The sequence below is a fragment of the Branchiostoma lanceolatum genome, chromosome 15, assembly GCF_035083965.1.
Source record: "Branchiostoma lanceolatum isolate klBraLanc5 chromosome 15, klBraLanc5.hap2, whole genome shotgun sequence".
NCBI classification, from domain to species: domain Eukaryota; kingdom Metazoa; phylum Chordata; class Leptocardii; order Amphioxiformes; family Branchiostomatidae; genus Branchiostoma; species Branchiostoma lanceolatum.
In genome coordinates, this window is record NC_089736.1 from 3,946,298 (window position 1) to 3,973,009 (window position 26,712).

General features: G+C 41.5%; 2 protein-coding genes across 11 annotated transcripts in view; both read left to right on the top strand.

Annotated features, from left to right (window-relative positions):
* The first annotated feature begins 70 nt into the window (after positions 1-70).
* LOC136421053 (axoneme-associated protein mst101(2)-like) lies at positions 71-12,722 on the top strand. The gene is made up of 5 exons (XM_066408197.1): positions 71-98; positions 1,067-1,199; positions 3,783-3,955; positions 10,224-10,534; positions 11,499-12,722. The coding sequence occupies exons 1-5, from the start codon at positions 71-73 to the stop codon at positions 12,720-12,722; spliced, it is 1,869 nt and encodes a 622-aa protein (XP_066264294.1).
* A 384-nt stretch (positions 12,723-13,106) lies between these two features.
* The window catches only part of LOC136420862 (hemicentin-1-like), a 53,865-nt gene continuing 40,259 nt past the window's right edge, over positions 13,107-26,712 (top strand). For 9 of the 10 annotated variants that reach the window (XM_066407971.1, XM_066407975.1, XM_066407973.1 and 6 more), the window contains exons 1-15: positions 13,107-13,351; positions 13,691-13,838; positions 17,226-17,321; positions 18,763-18,826; positions 19,328-19,458; positions 19,942-20,049; positions 20,967-21,115; positions 21,598-21,736; positions 22,499-22,786; positions 23,531-23,626; positions 23,972-24,163; positions 24,733-24,905; positions 25,296-25,410; positions 25,923-26,104; positions 26,461-26,566. In XM_066407971.1, the coding sequence (XP_066264068.1) occupies positions 13,166-13,351; positions 13,691-13,838; positions 17,226-17,321; positions 18,763-18,826; positions 19,328-19,458; positions 19,942-20,049; positions 20,967-21,115; positions 21,598-21,736; positions 22,499-22,786; positions 23,531-23,626; positions 23,972-24,163; positions 24,733-24,905; positions 25,296-25,410; positions 25,923-26,104; positions 26,461-26,566 (2,173 nt within the window). In that variant the 5' untranslated portion in view covers positions 13,107-13,165. The remainder of the gene's footprint in view (positions 13,352-13,690; positions 13,839-17,225; positions 17,322-18,762; positions 18,827-19,327; positions 19,459-19,941; positions 20,050-20,966; positions 21,116-21,597; positions 21,737-22,498; positions 22,787-23,530; positions 23,627-23,971; positions 24,164-24,732; positions 24,906-25,295; positions 25,411-25,922; positions 26,105-26,460; positions 26,567-26,712) is intronic. The other variant, XM_066407978.1, reaches the window with a different exon arrangement.

A 26,712-nucleotide genomic window follows, 5' to 3' on the forward strand; every position in this document is an offset into this window, starting at 1 on the left:
TTAAAATGCATGCAGGTTGTATCTCACTAAGGGACTAAATAGGAAATATCATAAAGAGGTAGCTTTAAACATGTCTATAAAGAACAGACATGCCAACGGTATGTTAGGAAAACCCTCCCTTCTACCTTGTAATGGCGAGTTCATGGTGCAGGTCAGTTAAGGTGTTTTTGTGGCTCTTACTATGGCTATATGCCTTTAACAGTATCTCAAATACCTGGCCAAGCTTATCTACATGCAGGTAGAGGTACCCGTTTACCGATCATATCATCTGCACCTGTACACGAGAAATTACAGAAACGTTAACAGGTCCAAACACACATATTCTATTCTTTCTGATCCCTCCCTAAAACCATTACAAACTTCTGTCGACACCAAACACTTTTAAGTGTTTGCAGAAAAACCTTCCTTCCTCCATTTTCCTTTCATTGACTTCATGTTGGTAAACACTAAGGTCAACAAGGGGTCACGGGTCAATGACGTAGAACCAGATGTAACATGATCACCTAAAACAGCCTACTCACGTAAAAACAAATATATACCGTACAAGTATGTTTTGATCCGCACTATTTACTTGTGTTAGATTTCTAGTAAACATATCATATACCTAGCGTGAATAGAGATGGCTGACTAGCACTCAAAGTAAAAGGGCTGGCACTCAGAGTAACATATCTAGTTATTTTTCGATGAAGGTTAGACATCTAGGTAATAAGATACACAAGGTAACAGTTTCTCAAGCAACTGGATAGATTTTGGGATAGGTAGTTTCAAAATCTAACCAGCTGCTTGAGTAAATGTTACCTTGCGTATCTTATTGCCTGTATGTCTAACCTTCATCTAGTGATATGTCTTCTATTTGAATGTTTAAGTGTCTATTTAGAACGTATTTGGGTTTGGGGTCTATTTAGAACGTCTTTGGGGTCTATTTAGAACGTATTTGGGATTCTTTTTCTACCTCACCGGAGTAAAAAATAAATCCCGGACCAAAGATGATGATGATTGGGATGCTTTCTTCCTAAACGTAAAGTACGTTGGAGAAAATGTCGTAAGATTTTGATGTGATCTCCAGATCTCCGTGGAGAAGCCAGGGACGACAAGGAGCCGATGTTTAAGACGATGATCACAAACACCAAGGTGGAGGCAGGAGACATCGTCATCTTCGACGTCTGGGTCCTGGGCAGCCCCAAACCTACTGTCAAGTGGTGAGGAGTTATTCACAGTTCTTTTTAAGTTCCTTCCAAGATTGATTTATCTATGTATATCTATGTTTATCTAATCATTAGATAAGTATGTGTCTGGAATAAAGAAAGTATACATAGATATATCAAAAAGAAAAGAATAGAAACATCAGGTGGCCAGTAACTAGTGTTTATTAACATTTCTTGATCTAAAAACGCTATGCAGGGTTGGATGAAACTATATACTCGGGTAGCATTTGGTGAAATATATAATGACTATAAGTAAACACTTTCTGATGTATTGCCCTATACTTAAAACGCAAGGATTATCCCATGTCAATGTATTACAAATAGGGCGAAAAGGCCTTTCGTTGAGGAGGTCTGAAGATACTCGAGTCCGCGTAACGTAATCCCCAGGCGCCGTCCACTTTCTAAAGTACACAGCCCCGAGTCAGTAACCCGGCCGAACAACATGTCTTTGTGAAGACGAGAATCACCTGAAACATTCCACTCAAAGAAAGAATTAAAAAGTATAGACTTAACTGTACATCAAAACAAAGCCTACTCACAAAGTTGAACAATGAGAATGCAAAATGAAACGGATGATATGAAGCATGATATAAATGGTGTTTTACAGTCGAAAGGTATAATTTGGGAAAGTCAACATTTCTTATGTTGAAAATTACAATCAAATGTTGCATAAAATCTAATTATGTCAAGATAGATAGACTTTGAAGCTAACAATTGTATGGGTAGGTAGTAAACACCTACTGCTATGTATGGAGGTCGCTCAAGTGCCCTTAACCTTTTTCGGCTTGGATATGGTGGCTCGGAATGTCTTAAGGCTGTCGTTGACATTCCTCCTTGACTTGTCCAGGAAATACAGACGCGTGAAGAGAAGCACACTGTTTTAGAGAGGTAACATTAACCATTGGCGGGTGGTCCTTGGCATTGAGGGGGTGAAAGTTTAGAAGACCTTATAATTATATAAAGACGTCCTTCTAAAGCATTTGAAAACAATAATTTGGAATGAACAGTCGCACCTCCACATGTAATTTGGAGAAATCGTGCTTGCTGTGTCTAGTTGCACATAGGGCAAGTCTCCTTGTTGTTTTCAGTAGAAAGTTTGGAGTTTGGAGGTATACAGGGTACTGGCCAAGATACTCTCCAAGCAGAGGTTGAATGGGGAGATTGTGACCCTCTTCTAACTCGCCCGTGTTCTCACTGTTGGACGGGCAGGCTGTTAGAAAATTAGACAAGTCAAAAGAAGGTCACAATCTTCCCATCCAACCTCTGCTTGGAGAGTATACAAGTAGTAATTGTCAGTTCTTCTGTCACTTCCAAGCAGAGGTTGGGCGGGAAGATTCTTCTAACTCGGCCCGTGGTCTCACTGTTGAACGGACAGGCCGTTAGAAAACATGGCAAGTCAAAAGAAGGTCACAATCTCCCCATCTAATCTCTGCGTGGAGAGTATACAAGTAGTGTTTGTCAGTTCTCCTGATCCGCTCCCGTTACCGACCTGACAGTCTACACGCACAGGTGAACACCTGACGAATCACCTGAGCACAGATCGCCTTACCAAAATCACAGACATCTTTGTTCTCCTCCTCTTTCACTTGACCTGCTGAAAAGCATGTGTGTCTTAGAGGTGATCGCAGGATCCTTTAGGAAAGTTGTTGATTCAAATCATCCTGGGCGGAACTGCCTTATTTGAACAACGTTCTTAAATGGGCTTCGTGGAGTTAGAAGGAGGCTAAAGACATTCGACCCATTTCTCCGATTTGGGTCTTTAAACAGACACCCCTGTGTTCTTAAGAATTCTTTAAGTGTCTGTATAACCCCTTGCTCACATACTTCAAAGTGTTGATTGCTGTTAAGAAACAGATAAGACACAGGCATTGTAAATTGGGAGGAAAAAAAGCTTGTTCTTAAATTGTGATCCACAGGACACAAGAAATCATTTAGTGTCAATTTTCCAAAGATTTCTGATTATTGTCATTATCCTACAACTTTATTGTAAGCTGGTGTGTAAGGGCAAAACAATAAACAATACAAATACAAAGAACAGCAAACTTAGTGTATGTTCAAACTCAGAGCATAGTGTCACTTTGTATACCCTCAACTCAAACAGTTGCATGCCAAGGTTCTATCATCGGATAAATCTAACAATGTTGCAACACAAAAATTGGATTCATCGCCTTTTTGTCACTTCTCTAGTCTTCATCAGCTATAGAACGATAGCTAGATTTTCTCAATAACGTTGTTTCTCAACACAGATGAACTTTCATGCTAATCACAGGTTTACGTAGCAAAATCTTTGGTGGATCCGTTGGCATGTGTGGTGGCCGCCATCTTGAATTGTGACGTCACATTGTCGCCATACCATTTCATTGGGAGGGGTGTTTTTTGGGGTCGCTAGCGTTCTCTCTATTTTTAACACATCGGCACACAACTATCACACATTCAATTCAAAGAAAAAGAAAAACAATGGAAATTCATATTTATAAAAAGATCCCATAATCGCTAAACTAACATAGCAATCCTGAAGTATATGTAGCACGAATACTTCACTCTAGTTCATTAGAATATTTTCTTCTTTGACAAAAGGTACAAGGACGGGCTGGAGATACGTGACGGAGGCCGGATTTCTATCCGGAGTGAGCGGCAGTGCTACTATCTCACCATCCGGAACGTCATGCCGTCAGACGCGGGGCTGTACGCATGCGTGGCAGAGAACCGGGTCAACAGGTGCACCAATGAGGCCAAGCTGAAAGTGGGCGGTACGTCACAGGATTTTGAACTTTATACACTTTAATGTGTTTTATTCGTCAGTTATTACAAATATTACACATATTACAAAACCAGGACACACTGATAACATACTCTATCTACAACAAAAACCTGGCTGACATAAACATAGTTACTTAACATAAGCTGTAAAGGGAATGAACTAGTTGCAGACATTTAGGCTACGTCAATGAAAGTGGTAGGTGCGTACCTGATGATGTAACTGATGATCATATCATATATCGTTCTTTAATCTGACACTACGGCTTGTTAGAATTTCAGTAAATGCAGATTTAGATTCGTTACACTTATCATAAATGGTTGGAATGTCTTTTTTTACAATCTGCTGCCTAAGAATCAAAATATGCATTTTGGCCGTTCCTGTTGTTATAAAGCAGTAGCTGGAAAGTTGCTGTATGTGTTATCGTCATACATGTTTAATTCAGAGGTACACATATCTGTAATTTAAAACTGAGCTGACACACAATCGCCGTCCTGTTCCTGTCAGCGCCAGCCGAGCACGAACCGTGAGGAAAAACAAACTTTCCGGTTCGAGCACGTCTTTCAAACCCGACATACTCAAACAGGGGCGAGACAGGGGTATGAAAAATTGCTCCTAAGATTTATGATTTTCCTTTAAATTTTCAAAATCTACAATGATAAACAATATTTCAACAATTTATTAAAATACAACTACCTGTTTTCGAATTTCTTCTTTTCCACGCACCATTAGAGAGTTGAACCAACTGCCGGGCCACATTGTTCAGGCTCCGTCAGTAGAGGCCAGTAAGGCTGGACTGGTAGCCGCCCTGCCATAATCAATGTGAAGGGGTTGGTCAGAGGGTATCGAAAGGTGGACGACCTCTTATTTGAGTCTTTAGTCCAGCTCTAGTTTAGCGAGGGATCCATCCTATTCTAGCTTCAATTCGCTCCTCTGATCGATTTGAACAATATTTTGGGTAGAAGCGACGAGAGTAGCACGTTGGAGCTAGAATAGGATCGATGCCAGGCGTAGTTCTAGTTACCAACAAAATTTCAGAGAAAAAAATATTTAGGTTTAAACTTTGACCTTACCAACCTACCAGCCTTCCCCCTATCCCCCGAGGTCTTGTTTTGAAGTTTCAGTAGTTCTAAGGTGTCGGTATGTTGACCTATTGTCACGGGCCCACTCTACAACACAAGGGCGGGCTGTCCCGACACTGTGTACTCAAGACTGTTCAGTTACCAGCCTTACATGCATACAGGTAAACAGGGACCTTTAAACGTATTAAAGAACATGACTCTTGTTCTTTGAGTTAGTAGGAAGCTTGTTTTAAAGATTTAGCTGAGTCTGAGGAAAGGTGTTGTCACGTAGACTATATCGACACTATACACACAGGCAAACATGGGTCTTAAAACGCGCCTTAACAAAGTGTGGCTTAAGCTTGTTCTAAATTAAGGCTGTGTTTAAGATTTACAAATTTGAGCTTGTTCAGTAGAAAGGAGTGGTCATACGATCTACTAAAAATAAACAAAGTTTAATTAAGCGTATCGGGAATATCTTAACCGTAAACAATATGACCGCTGCGCAGTTTAAGGACGGACCAGGCATTGTAGAGTTTTAAAACTGTCGATGCACATTTTGTGTGCATGCAGAAAAGTCCCTTCAAAAGGCACAGCTATCAGGATGAAAGTAACGACATAGAAACATATGGGACTTTGTAAAAAGTATATTAAAAAGCTTAAATTTCATCTTGCACAGGAATATGGCCCGTATGATCTATATAAGAGGTAACAAGAGCTACATGTATCTACCATTAAACAATCACGACCACAGCACGTCCAGAACAGAAGATTTCAAAGTCGGAAGTTCTGCTGCAGTACCATAAAAAGTCACTGGGAGGCCCAAAATCTAATAATTTCAAGGTCCCGTCAAGAACTACCAACGCACCAAATATATAGACAACCCATCCAGGCCTTCTCGAGTTATCGTGTTAATAAGTAATAGACGGGAGGAAGGACGAATACGGTACTACTTAAACATAACCTCCATTTTTCACGGAGGGAATAATGACATAGAAACAACTTTGTGATACAACACTTCAACTTGCACGAAATCTAGCACGTTGGCACGTAATCTATAAAAGAAGCAAGTAAACCAAACCAACGCTATCCGGTTCTTAAACTTGACATTCCTCGGTGCACTTAAACTCTCGTAGCCAGAACGCCCCCACCATTCTCCCCGCTAAACCGCGCGGAATGTACACATATCCTGACAAGAAATGGCCCGGGCACCCTGTTTACTTTAAAAGGAAAGAGGTCGTCTGAAGTTTGGCCGTGAGAGTGTCCGGATTAACATAGCAGATTTACTTTACAGAGATCGTATGTTGGCGAGGTACGCAGGATTCTGAGCAAGGGCGCTGAAGATTTATCTTTTGACTCTGACCTTGAACTATAAATACTGTTTAAGAAAATGAGATAAAACTTTCGGTGCAGACACAACTTGTCAGTTAGAGCTCAGAGAGAGTTAATTCCAAAGTTTGAATGTATATCATCAGAAACAGCAGGGGCCTCCTTATAAGATTTATTTAGGGTGGGTTAGCTGATACAGATCGTTTTGTGTGATATAAGAAGCCGCGTGCCTGCGACGCCAAAGGGCGGACATACCGGTTCAACAGTTCAGATTCAGATAATCTTAATCGCTAAAGACAGAAACTTTCACAGGAGAAGGGAGGGAGGTCATTTTCTGTTACTTGGGGAGGGAAGGGGCTGTGGATATTTTGGTTCATCATGGGAAGGTGGCATGGACTTTTGATGCAATCTTTAAGTGGCCTTTTGTGTCCTTTATATGTCCGGAAATAAATAAATGAATAAATATGTCCGGAAACAAGCAAGAGGAACAGCCATCTAATACATTGCGTGACCACAAACGCTCCACGCAAATACTTTGAGCAAGCTGTTTTCGTAACCCAGATACAGTACCCTGTATTTGCGGGAAAATGGGGACCCTGTGCGTATCGCGACCATATGTGACGTAGAAGAAAATTCTGTGGTTAAACTAAAGATCTAGACCCAACCCAAAACACAAGCCAGATGACAGTAAGAATGCAGTAAATCTTTTACTTAATCTGTTGCCCATCTCATCCTTATCCAATAATCCAAGATTAGATCTTTAATCTTCATGTTAGATTATCTTGATCCGTTTATCCAGTTGGCATCCCTCAGGTCTTTATCCGAGATGTTGGTTTGTATGTTGTGTATGTTATTGTGACCTACTGACCCTGAATAAGTGGCTTGACCTCTCTGATAAAGGCTCAACCGAGTTTATTCACACCAGTAACGTGTTGTAATACGTTTTTTTCGTATAGCCAAAGTATTTCCTTTTACATTACTGTTTTGGTTCTCCCATTCTCCTATAAATATGACATACTGCATCTAGGTTATGAAAACAGTTTAGTTTACAGAATTTTGCGTTGAGCGTTTCCGGTCACGCGAAGTCAAGACAGTACGTTCTGCTTGCTTGTTTTCGGACATAAAAGGACACAGAAAACCACTCAAATTGTCGCATCCAAAGTTGTGTATGTTATTGCGACCCACTGACCCCGAATAAGTGGCTTGACCTCTCTGATAACGGCTATACCGAGGTTTATCCTCACCGGTAGAGTGTTGTAATGTGATCTGGGTGAGTTTTATCTAACCGATAGTGGGCTGTACGTGTTGTTGTAACCCCGTGACCAGTGACAGATAGTGAAACCGCGACGATAACCCAGATCGGCTGCATCAGGACTTAGATTCACTCCTGTTATCGTGGGATAATGCTGCGTAGAATGATCACGTGATCACCAATTACCCTGGTATCATAAGTAAAACCTGGATTTTGTCCTGTGACGAAAATACTTCAATGATAACCCAAAGTCTGCTGGATTGACCCCCTAAATCACGGGTCATTAACCCCTTGAAAGTTATTGCCAACCATCTTGATATTATAAACTGGGTCTGCAAGGTCTTCAGCTTTCGGCCTTTCCTCTTGGGTAAAGATTTATGAGTGGACAAACTCTTCCCCCTCTTCAAACTGTATCTCTAAAAGGTGTCTTCAGGATGCATATGTTGTAATTCACACACGTACCGTTATAAGTTGCTAGAGGTGTGTGTCATTGATAAGTCATGTGCTGTCCACTTGCATTGGTCCACGCAAAGGTTTATTCATAGAACAAAATAAGAAATCGTAATAAGCCTCCTTTCTCTTAACATTGCTGCAAAATCTCGAAATTGAATCAATTGGCATCTAAATCAGACGCACGGTGATGATTACTATAAATCATTGTCTATAAATCATTGCAATACAAAGTAAAACTATTTTCCCACCCATTCTTTGTGTGTCACGTCTCTAGAACTTGGACTAAAACCTGATTGTTTCGCTGCCCAAGTTTCCTTTGACGCACAGGGAAATTCCAGCACGATTTCTTTCTCGTCTTGAACGTTTCAAACTGAAGTCCAAGTCTCGGAACAACACGTGGGCCGGGAAAAGACGTGCCGCAGTTTGAAGAAGGATGTTTGGGTTTTTCTGCAAATGTCAGAGGCTGCCTAGGGGCAGGGAATTGTCTGGACAAATGTGGTGAGCTATCGATAGTGTCATAGCATGAGAGCACTGCCAATCTACATGCCAACAGTTCTAAACGCTTCAGGGTGCGGCAGAAATGAGGGCCTGCATACTGTTTTCCGTAAAGCATAGGCAGCCTATTTCTATTTCCCGTACTTATTAGCCGTCTTAGTCACGTAATTCGTAATGAGGGGACTAAAGTTTGCGTAACCGCCTTCCCTGATTTTAGCGCAATACGAAGAGGGTTCTTCTGAATTCAGCGTAAAACGTTATCGAGAACCTCATGCAGACCCTCAGAAATGCCATTTGAATTTGGGAGGGGGTCTGTTTAACAAATAGGAGTACGGACATTGACCTGTAGTCATAACCCGCAGTGAAAAAGCGTAAACAACTTTGCTCCGTCAAGAAATACATACGTAAGGTACGGCAGACGTTCTCACATGTTTGACAAGTCGAAGCTGGTGTGTTAACGCGACTGGCGCTCGTACTGGCTATATAGAGACAGAGACAGGTTGGTCATGGTGGGGAGGGCAGCATTATGCAAGTTGCCGGTCGGGCTATCTGCAATGTTTACATGTTGATCCCTCAGTACTATATATCACATGATCCAAGACAGCGCTCACATACTAATTTTAGTGTTGGCAGAAAAAGTAAAATGGTACGACCTAGCAAATTCCTTTGACAGATTGGCGTTGTAGACGGATACATTGCACTATCGAACAAAAATTCTTACTTAGAATTAAACAGGAAAACAAAGATATCTTTTTTCCCTTGCTTTTAACTTCGCAAGACACCGTTCCCCTTAATTGCACATGACCGCGCGTGGATTATTTATAAGAAGCCGACCCGTCTGATATCCCCACCCCCTGTCCCGTGTAGGTCCCAGGTATTTGGTAGCCTGCCATCTCTACTGTAACTGTACACTGGGAAAAGTGTTGCCGACACAAACATGGCACATTCCTGTCCCCTGACCCTCACCCTGCAGCCCGGTACCTGTGCGATGGAGTGGAGTACTCTCCCAGCAGAGGATGGGTTCCGGTAGGTTTTTGACGTGTTTTTATGCGTTTTGGGGTTGGCGAGAAAAAAACAAATAATGACAAACTGTGGAAAGCCCAACAAAAACGCCTAAAAACACGTCCAAAACCTGCCGGAACCCCTCCTCTGCCTGGAGAGTAGGAGTGGAGTGCTCCGCTGGGAAGACTCGGCAAATCACACAGCTTTGTTCTAGAAAATATCATTGTCTACGGCACCTATATCTTACTGATATTCATTATGCATATGCTTTGAGTGTGGGTGAAGCCAGACGACCTATCTTTAAATTTATTATGTCTACAACATATCTTTATTATGTCTACGACATATCTTTATATGTCTAAGTGGTTTAGAACATGTTGAACATATTCACTGAAATGGGTGTAATACGATAGGTATGAAGAATATAATTTGAAGGGTATGATATCCCAACGATTATACATTGAAGAATGTACTTAATACATGTACACTTGGCACACATCTATCTAAGTATACTTTTGTGTACCTTACTCGTATATACACAATGCAATATATTGTCAATGTGATATGTTCTAATCTACTGTCACGGATTGCTCGTTTTACAGTTTACAAACATCTAAAAGAGACTGAAAAAATCAGCCAGTGAAGTGACATATTTTCCTCTCTCGCAGGTGACAAGTTCACGTACGATGCCCCCACCCGCGCCAAACGCCCCACCGTTGAGGTGTCTGCTCACCCCAGCGCGGGGGGCATCTCCGTCCGTGACGTCACCGAGAAGCCCATCTCCGTCTCCCTGGCAGCGGCCACGCCTAGCGACTTCCCTGACGACCACCACCTTCTCGTTCCCACGCTGGAGGCCAACGCCGTGGACAGGACCGGCTACTTCCGGGTCACGACCCCGGAAATGCTTGCCCTGGAAAGGGACGGTTTTGTTCGGGTCACGACCCCTGAGATCGAGGTAGATGATGATTTCCTTCCAACGGTAAGACTCACCCAGGCTCGTCTCAGAAAGCTCGCGCTCGTTTTTGAAACGATATTTCTTTTCTTGAATATTCTCTCATCGTTTGTCTCATTTGTCACACGCAGTAACACAGCCAGATTTCCACTGTTAGCCTCTACCAGGCTCCAGAGGTGGCCGAAAAGAGCAGAGATTGGCCAAACAGACCGATAACACTGCCAGAGGAGTAAGCTTGGCCAGAGAGTACAGATTGCCAGCTCAGGACTGTACTCCCCAGCTAGTTTACTTCTCTGACATATTGTCTGTCTATTTGACCAATTTCAACTCTTTCCAACCACCTCTGGAGCCTGGTAGAGGCTAACCCATTCTAACAGTTTGTGTTTTTGAGTTGGTGTCGTGTGACGTTCTCATAAAAAATGTGACATTTTCAGTCTCATCACAATTCACTCCATTTGTCAGTGCACAACATTTTTTTCATTTCTATTCGTTAAAAGTGATTTCGTTTCAACACACAGTGCGATCTTTTGAGACAACCCTAATCGAAGGTAAAACGAGGACACAAACAACATTTTTTCCCTCTACTTGACTAAATGTAGTTAGACTCACTAACAGGGTTATGTGAAGGCACAACAACAACAGCATCCTGCTACTACTTACGATGTATTAAGTTTAACCTCCTGAAAAAAATAACGATGAGGTATATCTAACGATGAAATAATCTATTTAGCATTTCTAGTCACCATTCTTGGTGTTCACATTCTTCATATTAAGTACATGTACCGGGAATCTTGTTCAGTGAACCTTACCGTACTTGCCTCCGTTTTATATTAGAAATGGCCAATATGCGTCAAACCAAGGTATTCATTAATTACGATTTTACGCAGGCGATCTTGCAATTCTATGGTACACCTGCTTTAAGCCAACTATTGTGCATTTAGTATAAGTTTAAACCTCATACGTCATACATGACGTCATACAACCCTTTCAGGTTAAGCCTGCGCCTGGGAGATACGACCGAGACCGGGATGATCTGGAGGATGTCATGCCGCTGGAAGAGCAGACCAAACTTAGGCAGCTTAAGGAGGAAACGGAGAGAATCAAACACCTTAAAGACAAGAAACAACAGAAGGCCGGTGTAGACCATGAAGACCAAGGCGAGAAGGGCAAGAGAAGTGGTTCTGCCGAGAGGAAACTCAAAAGGACACCATCCGAGGAAAGAAAGGCCAAATTTGAGGAAAAACGCAGAGAAGAACAAGCATATCTAACACCTACTTCCGACCAGGAGGACACAGAGTCAAGGGAAGACCGAGACAGAGGCAGAAAGAAGGATAAAAAGAGAGGCGACAAAACGAAGAAAGCCCAAGACGCCAAGAAAATTACCGACCTGGAGGCCATCGAGCAAGCCGACGAAGAAGCCAACGCAAACGCCGAAGAAGACACAAGGCGAAAATCGGAAGAGGAAGCCAAGAAGAAAGCCGAAGAAAAAGCGCGGCGAAAGGCTGAAGAAGAGGCTAAGAAAAAAGCCGAAGAAGAAGAAGCCCGGCGAAAAGCAGAACTAGAAGCCAAGAAAAAAGCCGAAGAAGAGGCTAAGGCTAAGAAAAAAGCCGAAGAAAAAGCTAAGAAAAAGGCAGAAGAAGAAGCCAAGAAAAAAGCTGAAGAAGAAGCTAAGAAGAAAGCAGAAGAAGAAGCTAAGAAAAAAGCTGAAGAAGAAGCCAAGAAAAAAGCCGAAGAAGAGGCTAAGAAAAAAGCTGAAGAAGAAGCCAAGAAAAAAGCAGAACTAGAGGCCAAGAAAAAGGCAGAAGAAGCTAAGAAAAAAGCAGAAGAAGAAGCCAAGAAAAAGGCAAAGGAAGAAGCCAAGGAAAAAGCTGAAGAAGAAGCCAAGAAAAAAGCCGAAAAAGAGGCCAAGAAAAAAATAGAACTAGAGGCCGAGAAAAAGGCCGAAGAAGAGGCCAAGAAAAAAGCAGAAGAAGAGGCCAAGAAAAAAGCAGAAGAAGACGCCAAGAAAAAAGCAGAAGAAGGCAAGAAAAAGGCCGAAGAAGAGGCCAAGAAAAAAGAAGACAAAGCACGGCGACTAGCAGACCACGAGGCCAGGAAAAAGGCTAAGGAGGAGGAGCGTCGCCGGAAGGAGGAGGAAGCTGCTGAAATCGCCGCAGGTAAGTCAGCCTGGATCTACAACATGACGTCACAATGTAGAGACACATATGTCACGTGATGCAAGGGATCCATATGTCACGTGGTGAAAGTAGTGGGTCTTTTAACCTGCTGAAGGCAACCAAAAACTTGTTTAGTCCATTTTTGTACAGTCAGTTAATTTTCAAGTCACAAAAAATATGCAAGATGCTCAAGCAATTGGATAAATTTGTAAGCTTAGAAATTCCTGAGACGAAAACCTGGATGGATTTGTAAACGACGAAATATTTCTGACGAAGACACTGACGAAAGGTAGTGGATGCTATCTATCGAGTTGCTTGAGTTACTGTTGAGTAACTTTTATCTTGCGTATCTTATTACTGGGATGTTTAACCTTCATCGACGCAACACTAACGTTCTTCTATGCGAACATTTTACTTTATACTTTACTTTGTACTTAAAGATGACGTTGACGCCGGTCTTGAAGAACCACTCGATGACCTTGGTCTTGAAGACGAGGAGGAGATGCTCATCAACGGTGACCTCGCCAGCCCGAAAGAACCTGAGGAAATTCCCGTCAAACCGAAGTTCATGGACAAGTTCAAGGGTACCTTGGTGGTGGAAGAGGGTGGTACTCTGACCTTGACCTTCAAAGTCGTGGGTGTTCCGACCCCTAAGATCACCTGGATGCAAGGAGACAAAGTCCTTAAGGTATATCTAGTGTCTTGTAGACTGTAGAGAGTCGCTTGGCTCTAGGGTCATAGGATCTTTTTAAAACTGAGTACATGCCATTTCTTACACAACTTATAATGGGACATTTTTCCATCTCTAACAAGTCATATTTGGCATAAACTGATTCTGTTTAGAAATTCAAGATAACAGTGAACAGAAGATAAAAAGTTAAAGACCGAAGGTTTAACATCTTCAAAAATACAACGTCTACAGAAATATCAGAAGACATGTTCATTGGCAGAGCATAATCACTACAAAACTATAAAAAAACAAATGATTTTAATGTCTTCCTAGCATCACTCTTTCCCCTCGTTTTAGCCCTCAAGTCGGATAAAGATGACGACCTCTGACGGTGACGTCACGATCGTGGTGAAGGCCGTGACGATGGAAGAGGCCGGGATCTACACCTGTGTGGCCGAGAACTCAGAAGGAGAGGCCTTCTGCTCGGCAACCATCAAGGTCAAAGGTAAGGTCAGGTCAAGTTCGAAAAGATGGCGACGTGTGGTTGGTTCGTTCCTTGCCAATCAGCTTCCTTGAGGTTAGACAGATCAATACATACTATTAGATAAATCAGTTTTAACTTTAAAGCAACCACCCTCACATTATTTGTAAATTGTACATAATCTAGGTTAAAAAAAATTTTATCTGCTAGAATCCAATCTTCGCACGCAGAGAATTTGGCCAGATGTGTGAATGTGTCCGTGAAAGCATTTTAGTTGGACGGTCACTCGGCGGTTCCTTCACCGCTACTTCCGCAGACGGAGTGATGTGAAACAGCTGGGTGGAGATTTCGACATCACGGACCGAGTTTTGGCTTCAGAGTCGTCAACATCACACGCCATTCTGGTGACGTCGTCATATCTACAGTTACATATGCACCAGTCGGTGTAAACACCGAGGCTGAGGAGGAGATTGTTAGTGGAAACACGGCCAGAAATAAATTGTATAAAACATCGAGCACTAAAACGCCGAATGGGACAATCTACCACTTTAAAACTTTAATGATATACATAAACATGCACTGCACGCCGACACATACACGTGTGCGTGCACAAAGAAATACAGACGTGCACACACACAGACACACACACACACAAACACACACACACACACACACACACGCACACACACACACACACGCACACACACACACTACAACCCATCACATGTTAACCTTTTGGTTTTACATCGGCAGATGCACATTCCAACGGTACAAAGTGCAAGAATGTGTTTTCTAAACTACCTCTAATTGGCTAATTAAGCAGTACTGGAGAGAGACAGACACGACAGTTCGGAGCCTCGAGCCAAAATTGTTGCTCATATTTGGCCATAAAGTTGTCACAATGTCTGAAGGTCTCTTTTAACGAACTGACCAATTTAGACTGTAGAAAATGTAGCGTGCTTTCTTATGTAATCGTTGTCTTCAACAGCTATAAATGACAGCGGGTATTTCTGCACAAGCTGTGCGATGTCACAGACGAACTGATGACGTGTGGACATCCACCCCAAGCGCTGACAGACGCAGTTTGGATGTTTTCTAGGCCTGACATCAACTATACAGGGCAGTTGCGCCAAAAATGATTACTCAAGCAACTGAATAAAATTTTGAATCAACGTATACAGGGCAGTAACCGTCATGGAAATTACTGTTGTCGTCTATTTTCCAAACGCTTAGAATGATCCAATGCGATATGAGAATTGTAATACGAAACAAACATTGATAATCAAATTGAATCGACCGTACTATTAGAAAAGAGTGAGGAATCGCTATCATTTCCGGAGATGGTGTTTACACACACAAAGATTAGATAATGAAATCGATAAGATAGTTGCTTATTTCTCTAATGATTTTGAGGAAAGTAACATGTCAGAATTTCGTTCTTTTGAATTCACATCACCTCCTGGCAATGCTAATGGCAATGTTAATGGCCGTTTAACCAAGCCAAAAAAGCATACTCATACGAATGAAGGTTTGTTCCTTTTATCGGAAACGACCGATAGGCAATGCAATGCCGGATGGCAGTAATCCAGACTAGCCTTTTTGTATTGATGTTTGTGCCAAATACGGTGTCAATAGGTAACCAGTGGAATTTGGGGCTTTCGCACAGAGTCTAAGATTTAGACAAAGGAGTCAATGGAAGACCGCCGTAGTCTCCACACAAGTTGGGGGCTTTGTTGCCGTAGGATTCGGACTACTTGGTCGGCAAACGACATTATGAAGTCCACAAAAAAAATGATTAACAAACATTAAGAAAGATCGTACAGTGTGCTGATAGCTCGATGTATTTATCAGGGTAAAACGTTTATAAACCATTTTTTTGGCCCCTTTTATGGGCTTGAATCTTTCTTTGAAAGTTCCAACCATTTTACACTGCCACGTAAACACAAACGTGATCCTTGACCCACATTTCACAACAAAAATGTTTTTGACATCGAAGCCTTCGGACTGACAAAATTAATTAGCCCAGCGGCTTGTCTTTCATCAAGTTCACATTACTTCTGGAATATCAGTTCCACACCCTCACTTACACACTCACACACACACACACACACACACACACACACACACACATACATACACACACTCACACGCACACACACACACGCGTACGCACACAGACACGCACACACGCACACATACACACACACACACACACATACATACATACATACATACATACACACACACACAAACACACTCACACGCACACACACACACGCATACATACATACATACATACACACACACACAAACACACTCACACGCACACACACACACGCATACACACTCACACACACAAACACACGCACGCATGATCGATATCCTTGACCCACATTCAACAGCCCACAGAAATGTTTCTGACATCGAAAACTTTGCCCTGACAAGATTAATCGGCCCTACGGCTTGTCTTTCATCAAGTTCACATCGCTTTTGGGATCACAGTCCGACAAGGAACATCTGCTTCGTCTTACGTCATGGACTTGACCGTGAAGTTGACATTGCATTCCAGGCAGCGAACATGACACTGAAGTTAGGTGACCTCTGACAGCCTTGGACGTTTTTCTCAGGAATTCCCCATCAGACGGAAGCCAATGACAGCCAAATTTACCTTCTATGGTGTGGACTCTAGACTGACTCAAGAGCTCGGCCAAGATTTGCACATTCTTTCATTTGATGGGTCACAACTGCTTTGATAGGATATACGTTTGAATAGAGCTAGGAAATTGAAAACAGACAATTGAACTTAAATGGTTATCTACATACGGCAGTTGCAAAGTTTCAAGTAAACTTTGCAACTGCCAAGTAAACTTTCAAGTTTAAAGTATGAAGGTATATTCTTTTTAAAAGATCGCACAAAATTGAAAATGTGCTATTAAACATACTGGGATTGGGTTGTTACAATCACTGAAAATGTTGGTCACATTGCTAACTGTAGCACCCTATAATTCCGACAGGGGGCGTCTTTCTGCGTTAGCGCGTTGGACGTACGCGTAGCCGGTCGGGAGCCGCATCTCGTCATGTTTTGCCAATCCCATCTTTTGACGATATCCCCTCTCAAGCACTGTGACTATCATTCCGTCCGTATCAATGGACTTGGGAAAGCAAACAAAGAAATAAATAAACAACTGTAGATACAAACGGACAAAAACAGGGGGAAGCCTTTTATTTTCCCCCCTGGTCACTCCTTCAAGATTAGAATGATCTTCCGAAGACGCCCATGTAAGATCATCATCATCATATCGGGCAGCTTGCCCGGACTAGGACTTCTCTCTCCCTCCAGGCAAGATAAGATATAAATATGTGGAACTAAGACCATTGTCTAAAGTGTACCCTCCATTTCTCCCTCCCCAGCCAAGCCTAAGGCGGAATGCCCCAAGATCATCCTGAAGAAGACCCGAGTCACGGCAGGGGAAGGAGACAATGTCAGGCTGGAAGCCATCGTTAAAGGTAGGGAATAGCACACTCAGGTAATTTTCTCCCATTAAATTTTTCATGGGAAAAGCTTTCTGCTTTTTTAATCTTAGTTCCACCTTGAAATACCAAATGTTTAAAATGCCAGTCACTTTTCAAGACCAGCAAAATCGCAGACTCTTATTTCATTACAACTTTAGAATGTCCCAGAACCAACTAGAGACATTGCGTTGCTCTCAATCACGGTAAAGTCGCAGAGGAGTCATCCTACACATGGCTTAATCAAGCTGAAACTGGAGTGCTTTAGATTGATCTGGAAAGTTTGCCACCAAAACGGTCTAGTGACTCAAACCTCTGTGAATGGTACCACAAGGATGATCAAGATTTACTTTGTAATCTAACGTTATTGTATTCTAGAGAGTTCTTTAGAAAGTTCTTCTTTAGTTACATGCACTTTAAATCTTACCTGAATCAGTTTACATGCTCGGCTTGAGCATGTAGTTACGTACATTGAAGTCAGTCAGAAAAAAAAAGATAATTGGAGAGGTTTTGAAAAAAAGATCATGAAAAATAGAAAGACAAACATGAAACTTTAAGATGCCACAAAGCAAAGCAAAGAAAAGAATTGATTTATAGGACCTCCAGGAGACAGAAGAAGTTATATCATACTTGATTTAATCAAGCTGAGACTGGACCAGTCTTGATTGATCTAGAATGTTTGCATGGTCAACATGTTCCAGTGACTCAAAGTGACCCATGGTGCCAGCTATTTGTGGACCAGTGGCTTCACAGGACAGCGTCATGCCACATTTGGACAGATAGAGCCCCTAAGTAAATGTTAGCTTTCAGAAATAGACTCTTAGACTCCAACCTTAAAAACATGTCTTGGCTAAGATCTAAGGAGCGCAATTGGACACAGAGTAAGACGTTTCTTACAGCACTTGACAGACGCTGTAACTAACTTCCTCGTTTATCATAATTTGATAAAAGCATTAGTTGTTTCAGTTACATCGAATTCTACACTACGGACTACTAAATGATTTGTGATTACGTTAATGGTTTGACTATATGGTTACTATCAGCATGCTAGAACTAATTCAACCCATTGTGAGAACTATTCAAAGGTAAATATTGTGTGTAAACCAGCCATAGCCATATCAGAACCTCCTAACCCAATGCCTCAATTTCAACTATTTTAACATAACAAAATAAGATGGACATAAGAAGCCTTTAACATTGTTGAATGCTGCAGAATGTATTAATTTTCTCTACCTCTGAAAATGTAATCTCTAGTTCTTCATTAACTAGAGTGTAATGATGATGTAACTGTACTCCTCAGTAATTAGCACTTGACTGAGGGTGCCCTCATCAGAGCTAAAGTTTGCTGGTGGTAAACATAATTAGTCTGTAACTCCCATCTGTGGTGATCAGCTAACAGTAGAGCTAACGGCTGTTCTGTCGTGTTTCTGCTCTGTAGGAGAGGAAGTCAAGGTGCAGTGGACTCAGGACGGAACACTCCTTAGGGACAGTCAGGAAACAAGGTGAGGGTTTTAGTATAAATGTCAGGGAATAAGGTGCATCTTATATGCCTGTCTACAGATGCCATCTTCTTTGAAAACCATGGGGAAGTGCATTGCTGAAAACTTTTTCTGTGACAGCCATGATTTGACCTGTGATACAAGGATTGTTCTGGAGGACTTGGACAATGCTAATGGACTGTAAAAAGTTGGAATGACCTTATGTGCATTTACTTGTTTTAATGATCTGATATTAGTTGTTGTATGATAAATGATCTAAAGAAGGTAATTGCATTATAAAGATACCTACAAACAGCAGAAGCAAAGCTTCAATAGAGGAAGCAAAATGAATTTGGTAGCCTGAAATCTGGGGTTAAGGAAAACTTGGTGATCCAATATCAAACAGTAAACAGTCTGGGACAAGATATTATCCTTGTTGGTACAAGACTTTGCTTCAATGAAAATGTTCAGGCCTTGCCATAATACCGCGTATGAAATCTTTACCTAAGATGATTTTTCCTGTAGGTATGAGAGGAAAGGAGAGACCTTTGCTTTAGTCATTCCATTGGTGGAAAAGGAGGATTCTGGGAAGTACACAGTGGAGGCCTCCAACGAGGGCGGGAAGGACGAGGCTACTGTTCTACTGGTGGTCAAAGGTCAGTCACAAGTGTTGAACTGTAGAGTGAGACCCCGTTGAACTGTAGAGTGAGACCGGGCATATGTTGAGAGTCCCCAGATGTAGATGTAGTGCGGTCATGGAACTGTGGAATAGACTAGTGTCTGTGAGCCAGAGTTGGCATTGTTATAGCCACTGTAGGATATAGTCATCACATATTGCTTCTTTTACGCCAAAAATAGTTACTCAAGCAACTGGATCAAATTTTGAAACAGTCAGACGTTTCAGACAGCATCCGCTTTCTTTCGTCAGTGACTGATGCAGATGCTGTCTGAAACATTTGTTTTTAATAAAAGTTTTATCCAGTTGCTTGAGTAAATACTTTTGGCACATCTTACTACCTGGATGTCTAACCTTCTTCAACGTATTGCTTCTTTTGTTCTAGAATTCCAGACTGAACTGATGTATGTTTTCACAGAGTAGATGACAAACTACTTAATCAATATTAATTACTGTTCTCCAGACATGTCTATGCCGGCCCGTATCCTGAAGAAGCCTGAGTCCACCTCGGTGCTGGAGGGGGAGGCTGCAGCTTTCACCTGCGAGGTAGAGGGCTCTCCTCCACCGACAGGTAAATCACCTTTAAACTAGCTAAAAATATCTCAATTCTCTTCTGCGCAAGCTCCGAAGAGAACTAAGTTTCCCATCTATTTCACAGACAAACACGCACACACATAATTAGAGTAGTGAGCTCACATCAGTTGGGCATTTAATGGCTCATCAACTTCTCTTCTTCGCAAGCTAACTAAGTTTCCCGTCTATTTCACAGACAAACACACACACAATTACCGGTAGGGTAGTGAGCTCAACATCACATCATTATATATGGTCGGGCATCTATTGGCTCTTCAACTTAACTGGGCTTATCATAGCTATAGGTACTCTCCACAAGAAATCAAAACTGTGTCCAACATGTCATATTTGGATTTGTTAGGTATGGTAGGACAGTAACTTTGTCCATATAGATACATTTGATTTATAGGTACTCTATACTTAAGCTTTTTTTGATTCTAATAAGCTCAATTATAAAAGTCCTGAGATTTGCTCACAATGTCTTACTACAAAAAGCTTCACTGTCCGCCGCATCTTTTAGAACTCTTGAGTGTACATATTTCACACAATTCTCTCTCTCTACCAAATTGTAGCATCATATTAGTACATATTCCATTAAATTGTATGTAAGTTTTCCTTTGATAAGCTACCTAAGTTTCATCATAGATTTTCGTTGGATAACATTAAAGGTCTTTAAGATTAGGACAGTATAGAAAGTAGATTTTCCCAAGGAGGTTGAGTGATTAGTCCACCCTAGGGCTCTACCAGTGTAGAGTATGTTGTTGTTTTGAGGGTCTAGTGTGTAATGGTTTCAGAATAATGATGCAAATTTGCTGAAAAGTGGTTGTGCAATTGTCATCTACATGAAGATTTTGTTCTCGGGAATATTTGCAATTTTAGTGCCTTTAAACCTGATGTACACGTTCACTTGTCCAGTTTCCTGGGCTAAGGACGGCCGTCTCCTGCACGATGACGGGCGTGTGAGCCTGCGGACGGAAGGGAAGACCCACACACTGGAGATCACCAAGACCCTCATCAGCCACTCCGCAGACTATGTCTGTATGGCCTCCAACAAGCATGGAGAGGTAATATAATGCTTAAGAAAATCTAATATAGACTACCACCAGCAATAAAGAAGAGTAATGTTACTCAAACAGCAGCATTGAAAACAATGCTTGCAAGAAAAGAAATTGTCATTTACTGTTCTTTTGAATCAAGATTGTCCAATATGTTTAACCAATGCAGCAGTACCGTTTAGAATTATGGCAGATTTATAGGTTTTGCATCAGGGGGTTTGACAGTCGTTGATCTTGCAATAAAGCATCATTTGCCCCTGCCATGCATGCATGTTTAGTTTGAGAGCACCATTATGTGGAATAAACAAACTACCGGTAGTCTACATTACATTTTCAGCTACAAGATTTTTGAATGTTTCATCTCCACCAAGTAACTTTCTTTGATAACATGACTCAAAGGAATGATTTTAAAAAAGTTACCGTTTTCTTCTGTGACATCCTATACCTTAATATGACTCTGCCTCTGTGACTAATATTTTCTCTCCACCCAGGACAACTGTGACTTCTCCCTGACTGTAGAAGAACTGCCGGTTCCTCCTGTGTTTAAGAAGACACCCAAGGATGAGACAGTGGAGGAGGGGAAGTGGGTCAAGTTTGTGTGTGAGGTGGACGGAGCACCTGCTCCTGAAGGTAATGACAAAAACTTTCATGACTTTTAGTTTCTTATGAAAGCAAACAATGATTTTTTTGTACAGCCTTCTTGTCCCATCCTCATCAACGGTCAGGGACTATGGTCACTTCCAGCACCAGTATTCTTTTGAATGGCGTCTGAAAAATATTCAAGATTTAAACATCTGTAAGCTTCATCATTTCAGTCGTCATCTTTGTTTCATCTTGCGTTTCTTATGTGTTTTGTATTACTAGCAACATTCATGCCTTCCATCTTCCTATTGTTCTCCTCTTTTCCTCATCTCCATGTTTGCTGCCTTCTCTCTTTCTCTCTTTCTCTCTCTCTCTCTCTCTCACTCTCTTTATCTCTCTCTCAATATCTCCTCACTTCTACATGTATCTGCTGTCCTCTTCTGTTTTTCTCTGATGCCAAACACCATTCTCCATGTTTATCTTCATCAGTCTTTCCATCTTCCCATCTTTCTTGTTCTCCTGATGTTCTCCACATCTTTCTTGTCATTATTCCTGCTATGGTACCCCTCCCACCCTAATTTTTTTTCTAAACGTCATCATTTTGTCTACTGTTCTCCTCTATTTTTCCATCCCCAATTATCTGTTATTTTTTATCATCCTAAAACATATCGATGATTATTTCCATCCTCAGGCTGAAATATCTCAGAGTGTATAATACTATGTTCATCTTCATCCTGAAATATCACCATGTTCGTTTTGATCCTTGTTTCCATCTGTCTGTGTTTGTCTCCATCCCTGTTCTCATCCCAGCCCAATGGTTCAGAGGAGACCATCTCATCACCACCACCGGTCTCTGTCGTGTTCGCACCTCCTCCTTCACTCCTTTACTCGAGATCTATTCTGTACGTGTTGAGGATGCAGGCAACTACAGATGTATCGTTAAGAACGACGGCGGGGAAATTTCGTGCCATTTCAAACTTGGCGTGACCGCCAAACCGACGTCTCCGCGAATCACTAGGAAGCCAGCATCCGAGACGGTCAAGGAGGATCAGAAAGTTACATTCACCTCTAAAGTGACAGGGTATCCCCGTCCTGAAGGTAATCACTGGTTTCCATGGCAACTGTTGCCACGACAAATCTGCAACATCTAAGCAATGATCTGCAATCATGATTGTACATTATACCACATCAAACTGAGTTCCTTTTGATACAGGTAACAGATTTGAAAAAAAATTGGAGAATTCAACTCCAACTGAATCATATCTTGACAGTTGAAAAATTATTCAATATTGGAAAATTCCATTTTTGTTTAATTTCTGCTTTCTGACAGAGAGCCTAGCAAATCTGAAATAGAGAAACTTTGCAGACTTGGAAAATGGGGCACGTTTTAGAAAGACAGCAAGGAAACCAGAGAATACTTTCATCAACATTTTTTCTGAGCAAACAGACTTTCTTCAACCTTTTTCAAGTTTTAGTTTCAGTTAACCATGACAGGACCAACATTACAAGCTGACAAGCTGATGATAAAACTTGATTGGTTAAAACTAATGGCTTTCTCTTTTCACAGACTAAACCATCACCTTCTCTTTTCTATATGATTTTCATTGAGTATGCTATTAATAGCAGTTAACATTGTAGGAAAATTGACTGTCAAGGGTTAATGGCTAGCTATTCTAAGGTTCTAGAATATTGTTCACTCACTAAGATGACTCTTAAAATGCTTTAGACAATGTTTTTGTCTCTATGTTTCTAATCCAGGGTGTAGGAAAGCTCCATTATAATCTTACTATCATCTAATTTCATGATATTGTTGTTGAGAGTTGTTGTATTCATCTTTTCTAGTCACCTGGTCCAAGGACGGCCGTACCATCCAAGAGGATGAGCGTCACATCATTGCAGTTGACGGACAGACTTACACCCTGGAGATTCTCTCAGCAGGTAGGTTCTATCTAGGATATCTTAAGAAGTATTATCTACTATAAAGTAATGGACTTGTGCAGATTAACATTTATATTTTAGAATCATTTTGATAACGACATTATCCATGAAGTCTAGATCTTAGAGTAGCTTCAATGTCAGGATTCAGAGCTCAATACACAGAGAGATGCAGTGAGTGCATTACATCAGCAGTTCAGCACATAAGTATTGGTACAGTCTAAATGAAGGATGACGAGAGTACTGTTGCTTTCAGATTAGATAAGGAGTTGAGTAATATTCCTGGGCTAAGCATGTACAAAGTTAATATGTAATGGTTAGCATTCAATAAGTCGCATTTTTCCGCAGTGTTTTCTGACGAGGGAAACTGGGCGTGTGTGGCGCGGAACAAGCGTGGCCAGGACAAGTGCATCTTCACCCTGACTGTGCAGGAGAAACCGTTCCCTCCGGAGTTTGTCATCAAACCCAAGTCCACCACTGTGGAGGAGGGATCGGAAGCTGTGTTTGATGTACAAGTGGACGGAGAACCTCAGCCTAAAGGTGATTTGTACAAATGAAGAGAGGAATGAGTGAGTTGATAATAGATGAATGAGGGAAGAGGAGGAACCCTTCCTTCTGGAGTTTGTCATATAAGTAAGTCTACCACAGTTCAGTAAATATGTTTGATGTACAAGTGGATGGAGAACCTCCACCTAAAGGTAGGAAGAAAGGAATGAATGAGTGAGTGAGTGAGTGAGTGACTGACTGAGTGACTGAGTGAGTAAGCAAGGTAGCAAGTAAGCAAGTGAGTGAGTGAGCATGTGAGAGTGTCTCCCATCACCAGTTTTTATCTTACATTCAATTTGACAGATGCACCTTTTGATGCCCTTTACTCATAAGACTGTACTTGACATCCACACACATCCAGTAAAAAAAAAAAAGCAAACTGAATGGAAATATCAGGAACTACAGTAAGCATCTATTGGCCTAACAACTACTTTTTACTCAGTGTTATTGATTTATATGTATGTTTTTAAGGAGAGTGCTTCTCATGAGCACTTAGTTTTTTGTCTGATCGTCATTGACATGTGAATAAACTGAAATAAAACAACAACTACTTTTCTTTGCAGTGACCTGGGTGAAGGATGACGAAGAGATAGTCCACACCAGGAAGCGCCAGATCATCGACGATGGAGACCGCCACTCCCTGGTCATCCCTTCAGCTGCGGTCAGCGATGCAGGAAACTACATCTGTAAGGTCACCAACTCTGAGGGAGAGGTATCGTGTGACTTCAACTTCAACGTAAGATTTTAACATTCATTATCTATATGGAATGATTTGATATAGGCTTGTCCAATCACATGACATGCAAGTTACTAACAACCAATCAGCACCAGGGATCTGTGAACTAACAACCAATCAGCACCAGGGATCATTTGAATATTAAAAATTTAAGAGTCTTGCACGGGCCCTTTACCTGAGTGTTTTACCTGGCTGTGTGTAATGGGAGTCAGAAAGAGGTAACGTTAACTATTAAAAAGCATATCATCACCAAGGACAGGTATAGCAGTATTTAATAAAATCCATTTTATTTTTCTTAACTTGTGGATAAGATGTCAAAGCAACCATAGCTTTATGCATCATAAGCCTTTCTACAACCCCTCTTCACCTGTGTGTTTTACCTGTGTACAGGTGAACAGGAAGCCATGTCCACCTGAGTTCCTGACCAAGCCTCGCTCTGGCATCATCGACGAGGGAACCAATCACAGCTTCGAGTGTGAGCTTGGAGGAGAGCCTCTGCCTGTTGGTACGTGAAGTGCACAGGAGTTTTTGTCTCTTACTATAGGATTGTGCAAAAATAAAACCCTAGTTCAGTCAATTCAGTTCATTCTCAGACTCAGGGGTGGGAGATAAAACTAGTTACTCACTAACCAAAGATTTAAGAAATGTGCAATGCGTCATGAAAATTGTCTATATCAATAATACCACTAGTACTGCCCCTCCTACATTGTAAGTAACATTCTAGTCACTATGCAAGTGTCTGTCTCTTTATGTCTGTTTGTCTATTTGTCTGTCTGTCTCTGTGTGTGTGGGGGGGGGTTTCACCAATATGTAAGAGAGAGGGAGATAGATAGATAGAGATCGAAATTAACTATAGCGATGATAATAGAATCTAACATCTTTGATACACACATGTCCAGATTCTGGCTTTCTACATCCTATCTGTGTTTCATCACACCTTGATTATACAATAACATGTAAAACACAAGCTGTATATGACGACCCTTCTTACACATTAATTGGATAACATTTTCCCAGTCACGTGGCACAAGGAGGGTAAGCAGCTATCCCAGGATGACCGTATCCGGATCAGGACGGAGGAGAACAAGGCCTTCCTGAGTCTCCTGCCCACGGAGATGGCCGACAGCGGCAAGTGGAGCATCATCGCCAAGAACGTCCGCGGCCAGAAGAAATACGAGTTCACTCTGTCTATCAGAGAGGTGCGATTTTCCTTTGAATCTCTCTTCTAGTTTTTAAACTTTCTTCTTAAGCTTGGTGGTTGTTGTTCCCTTATTGAGCCCAGTGGCACATACAAGTCTCTACTGTTTCTGTAGCAAGATTTAGCAGGTACACAGGGAGGGCTTGTCAGGGATTTAACACTTTATTTAGAAAATCCATTAGCTATTTGTGCAACAAATATGGAACAAAAAGTTGATATCTTTTCAATGTTACATTTCTGAGGCATCAGCTTTAATATCAACAGGCAAGTAATTAGAATGACTCCATTAGAATATCCAGCTTCATGCTCACTCTTAAAGTTGTCTTGACACACTGTTTTTCTGTAACCCTTTACCAGGTCCCAGTTCCCCCAGAGTTTGTGAAGAGCCCAGAGTCCATCACCATAGACGAGGGGGAGGCAGCAGAGTTTGCATGTGAGATCACAGGGAAGCCTGCTCCAATGGGTATGTAAAACACAGATTTTTTCTTCTGATGGTTAAACGCTATTGGTGTGCACATATGCTACACCAGCATGGTAACAGAAGCCATGTAGTTGGTACATATTAAGCATTATGTGATGACTTCAAGTGTTAAGTATAGATTCTTACAT